The sequence below is a fragment of the Sinocyclocheilus grahami genome, unplaced genomic scaffold (assembly GCF_001515645.1).
Source record: "Sinocyclocheilus grahami isolate Dianchi unplaced genomic scaffold, SAMN03320097.WGS_v1.1 scaffold176.1, whole genome shotgun sequence".
NCBI lineage: Eukaryota > Metazoa > Chordata > Actinopteri > Cypriniformes > Cyprinidae > Sinocyclocheilus > Sinocyclocheilus grahami.
Window position 1 is genome coordinate 199,658 of NW_015505355.1, and position 5,718 is coordinate 205,375.

Genomic DNA, 5,718 nt, shown 5'->3' on the forward strand with positions numbered 1-5,718 from the left:
TGTGTGTGTGTGTGTGTGTGTGTGTGTGTGTGTGTGTGTGTCTGTGTGTGTGTGTGTGTGTGTGTGTGTGTGAGAGAGAGAGAGACAAACAAACACGCATGCATGAAGAGATGCTCGAACAAGCGCAACATTCTCCATCGCCTCTAAAACACTTCATGACCTCTGAGAAGCGGATAAAAATACCGGCCAGACGAGAGCTCCTGCAGGTTAAATGTGTTTGATTCTAATCTAGTTAAGTCAGAACAGCGAGACGCACGAGGATAATAGTGTTAGGAGGTTCAGATTCACATGTCTGATGCTCTGAGCTGCTGAAAGGAGCCTTCTGGAATGTCATGAACAGTAACAAAAACTGTGCTAAATATTAATAATAAAATACCAGTTTGGGGTCCATATGATTTATTTATTTATTTTTTAAAGAAACTATTACTTTTATTCAGCAAGGACGCATTAAATTGATCAAAAGTGCCAGTAAAGACATTCATAATGTAACAAAAGATTTCTATTTCAAATAAACGCTGTTCTTCTGAACTTTCTGTTCATCTGTGAATCCTGAAAAATAAAATGCATCACAGTTTCCACAAAAATATTGTGCAGCACGACAATGTTTCCAACATTGATAATAATCAGAAATGTTTCTCGAGCAGCAGATCAGCATATTATACTGATTTCTGAAGATCACGTGACACTGAAGACTGGAGGAATGATGCTGAAAATACAGCTGCGCATCACAGACATACATTACAGCTTAACAGATATTCACACAGAAAATATCGATTTTGAATCCTAATAATATTTCACAATTTTTACTGTATTTTTGAACAAATAAATGCACCCCTGGTGAGCAGGAGAGACTTCTTTTAAAAACATTACAAATCCTAGCGACCCCAAAGCACTAGTGAACACTACGCAGATGTTATTGCGAGGATGGTTGAGCTGAAATGTTGAAGAGGAATGAATATGATGACGTGAGAGAGAAAGCAGCAGAGAGAGAGACTGATGGAAGGGAAGATGATGAGAGACGTTAAAGAGCCGCTGACACAGTCCTCAGAGCCGGAGAAACTGGTCTGAAAGAGGAGATCTGATGTTTATTATGTGAAGGAGACAGCGGTGAGAGAGACGGATCACGTGAAGCCCGGAGAAACACTGCAAACCAGATGAACATGGGTGCGGTTCAGACGGACAAACAAACCAGAGCAAGTTATTTAAATACACGACAGGACAAACTAAGGTCTCTAATGTCCTCAGTTAACCAGTTTCCTCAGAAAGAGCAGGCTGGATGACTAGTCTCATGCAATCGAGTTTAGCTGTTGAGCAGGAGGACTATGACCAGCACAGGACTGTTAACTAAAACTACAACTATTAAAAACATTGAAATAAAGCTGAAATAAAATACAAATAAAATATTGTTTTCTAAGCAACCAACTGAAATACATTTAAATAAAAAAAGAAACATATATATTTTAAAACAGCAAGAACTAGTAAACTGACAAAGAAATACACGGCTTAAAATAAAAATAAAAATGAATATAAAATATTGATAAAACAGAAATAAATTCAAAATATTAATAAAAATTATTCAATAAATGAATTCAAATGAATTCAAAATATGACATACATAATAATAAAGTTTTATACAAAATTAATAATAATTTAGCTATATATATATATATATATATATTGAATGATTTGTTCCCGAAAGACAAGTACCGAAAACTTAAAATAAATACACACACACCCACACACACACACACACACACACACACACACACACACACACACACACACATATATATATATATATATATACAGTCATGTGAAAATATTAGGACACCCTATTGAATTCCATGGCTTTCTGTATCAGGACATAATAGAAACATATCTGGTTCTTGTCAGGTCTTAAAATTGGGAAAATAAAACCTCAGATGAATAACAACACATGACATATCACGTCGTGTCATTATTTATTTAACAAAAATAAAGCTAAGATGGAAAAGCCATGTGTGACAAAGTTAGGACACCCTATGACTCAATCGCCTGTAGATCCACTTTTAGCAGCAATAACTTGAATTAATACATTTCTGTATGACTTTATCAGTCTCTCACATCATTCTGGAGGAATTTTGGCCCGCTCTTGTGAAACACTGATTGTATTACATGAGGCATGAGATGTTCATTCATGTTTATTTCTCGTTAAAACTAGAAGATGAAGGGATGATGGTGCTCCGCACTGCTGTCAGAACTGAAGCGTTTACACAGCGATCTGTCGCGCCTCATCAAAGAGCGCCAAAACACCATTTATTGTCTGATTATCTCATAATTGTGACCCTGGAAGTCGCTGGGGGATATTTGTAGCAATAGCCAACAATACATTGTATGGGTCACAATTATAGATGTTTCTTTTATGCCAAAAATCATTAGGATATTAAGTAAAGATCATGTTCCATGAAGATATTTTGTAAATCTCCTACCGTAAATATATAAAAACTTAATGTTTGATTAGTAATATGCATTGCTAAGAACTTCATTTGAACAACTTTAAAGATGATTTTCTCAATATTTAGATTTTGTTGCACCCTCAGATTCCAGATTTTCAAATATTGTGCTATCCTAACAAACCATACATCAATGGAAAGATTATTTATTCCGCTTTCAGATGATGCATAAATCTAAATTTTGAAAAATTGATCCTTATGACTGGTTTTGTGCTCCAGGGTCACAATTTGATTTTGAGACTTAGCCTGGACTTCACAGACAGGGTCACATTTACGTACCGAACCGAAAGACCCGTACTGAAAATTTCAGTATGGATACGTGTACCGTTACACCCCGACTGATCAACATAAACCAGCATGGAAAAAACTAGTCAACACGAAATGCAATTTGCGGTCTGTTTTAGTAACATGATGTGCTTGATTCAGAGTGAATCTGTAGTGTGGAACTGAGACTGAGGCATTTCAATGAAAGATTATGAAGACAAACAGGAATCTCTGCTCTTACCGAGTAGTGTCTCTTTCGGGTTTTGTCCACACATTTCCCCTGCAGACAGATCCGGCCCTTCCCACACGGCGTTCCCTCCACGGCTGGAAGCTTCTTGGTCAGACACACCATCTGTCCCTTCCTGATGACGGCGCACCACAGACGCGCGCACACGTCCATCCCGGGACACACGGTGTACTCCGGCCCGAAGGCCAGGCGGCACTGCTGGACCGCATCGTATCTCTGACCCGGCAGCTCCTCCGGACCCAAGAGAGGCAGACGAGGAGCGTCCAGCAGACACTCCGCTGCACACACAGCAACATTACAGCTACAGCACTGCTCACCAGTAAAACACTGTCTTCTGCTCACCAAGGCTAAAATAAGATAACTGTTTTCTATGTGAATATCTGTTAAACTGTAATTTATTTCTGTGATCAAAGCTTTTCAGCATCAATGGAGAGCTTATTTATTCAGCTTTCAGATGATGCATAAATCTCAATTTAAAAAAATTTACCCTTATGACTGGTTTTGTGCCCCAAGATCACAAATGTATTTTAAAAAAATGAAAATAAAATGAATACATTTTTTTTATATAAGAATAAAAATGACCAAAGCACATAACAAAATGACTAACAATTAAAAATAAATATAATGTAATATAATGCAATAAAATGCTATTAAAATAAAATACAAATAACAAAAATAAAATAAAATATTAATAAAATATTAACGATTCCAAAAATGAATAATACAATAAAATATAAAATAAAATGTAATAAAATATTAATAAAAACTATAGTATAACTGAAACTGAAATAAAACTAAAATTAAAATGAAAAACAAAGATTTTTAATAAATTTGAAAATATTACAAAAAACTGAAATACATTTAAAATATTAATGCAAACTACAATAATATGTAAATTGCAACCCATTTGACTAATTGAATGTGCCATGATTTCCACATAAACAAGTAGTATCAGTATCATAAAACAGATCCATGAAATCTCAGATCTGATCAGATTAATAATAGCCTTATATCCTTCTGATTCTGATTCTAACCATACAAAATGTGTCACAGTTTTTGAGAATGCAACATCAAAATCAGTCATTTTGAGCTGCAATGGTCTGAATTAAAAACCTGCTTGAGTTCATGTGTCAGCATGACTGTTTCTCACCGTTTCCGTCGTCGAAGAAGTCAGTGATGGTGGCAGAGGTGCAGCGGCTCCAGGGTTTGGACGCGTCGATGGAGGTCAGGATGGACGACATCAGCCGCTTGTCTTCACTGGAGCCAAATCGCTCCTCACAGAACTTAGAGTCGTCATGGGACAGACCCAGCAGGTGCCCTGAGACACACACACACACACACACACAGGAAGTGATGTCATTAGCATGTGTGAGAGCGCACGTGTGTGTGTGTGAGAGTGTGTGTGTGTGTGTGTGTGTGTGTTTGTGTGTGTGTGTGTGTGTGAGAGAGAGTGTGTATGAGTGTGTGTGTGAGTGTGTGTGTGTGTGTGTGTTTGTGTGTATGAGTGTGTGTGTGTGTGTTTTTGTTTGTGTGTGTATGAGTGTGTGTGTGAGTGTGAGAGAGTGTGTGTATGAGTGTGTGTGTGTGTGTGTTTGTGTGTGTATGAGTGTGTGTGTGAGTGTGAGAGAGTGTGTGTGTTTGTATGTATGTGTGTTTGTGTGTGTGTGTGTGTGTGAGAGAGTTGTGTGCGTTTTTGTGACAAATGAGGACATAAATGTGTATAATGACAAAGGTATGACAGGTATTACAAGGAGAAGGTGACTTTTCAGGACATTACTCCATGTCCCCACTTTTCAAAACGCTTATAAATCACACAGAATGGAGTGTATTGAAAATCTGAAATAGCAGAAAGTCTCCTGTGAGGGGTAGGCTTAGGGGTAGGGTTGGTGTAGGGCAATAGAATATACTGTCTGTACAGTATAAAAACCATTACGCCTATGGAGAGTCCCCACTTTTCACAAAGTGTGTGTGTGTGTGTGTGTATGAGTGTGTGTGTGTGAGAGTGTGTGTGTGTGTGTGTGTGTATGAGTGTGTGTGTGTGTGTGTGTGTGTGTACCGATCTCATGTGCCACGGTGAAGGCTGCGTGAAGCCCATCGTCCTCTATGATTGCGCAGCTCCGCTCCGGTGAACACACAGTTCCCACATCAGCCATACCGAGAGTATCGCACGAGTGATGACCGCACAGATCCTGTACACAACAGCAGACTTTATTCATATTTAAAATTTTGAATTTTGAAAAATTTGAATTTTAGTCTAATTTTTATTAATTTTGTTGTGGGATTTGCAATTTTTTTAAATTTAAAATTTCATTTTTAAATATATTTTTAAATAGTACTATTTAATATTTATAAATATTTATAATAATATTTATAACTTATTTTTATTTCATGTATCTAATCATTGTGTTGATATGATGAGCATCCGTATTGTAATTGTTAACTAAAACTATTAATAATAATTTTTCTGAATTGAAATAAAGCTGAATAAAATGAGATATAAATAAAAAATTACACTTGAAAAACTTAAATGAAAATTTGAAATGTTGCTCTGGCAGATAACTGAAATAAAATAAATTCTAAAATTACTAAAACTATAACTGAAATAATGCTAATAAATTTTTTTTAAGAATAAATCATACTAGTTTATATATATATATATATATATATATATATATATATATATATATATATATATATATATATATATATATATAT

General features: G+C 35.9%; 1 protein-coding gene across 1 annotated transcript in view; it reads right to left on the reverse strand.

The window, feature by feature from the left end:
* The window catches only part of LOC107593743 (A disintegrin and metalloproteinase with thrombospondin motifs 5-like), a 27,413-nt gene that overhangs the window by 8,215 nt on the left and 13,480 nt on the right, over positions 1 to 5,718 (reverse strand). Inside the window, exons 2-4 of the mRNA XM_016283603.1 lie at positions 5,060 to 5,192; positions 4,154 to 4,321; positions 2,998 to 3,281 (exon numbers count right to left, since the gene is read on the reverse strand). Coding sequence (XP_016139089.1) covers positions 2,998 to 3,281; positions 4,154 to 4,321; positions 5,060 to 5,192 — 585 coding nt within the window. The remainder of the gene's footprint in view (positions 1 to 2,997; positions 3,282 to 4,153; positions 4,322 to 5,059; positions 5,193 to 5,718) is intronic.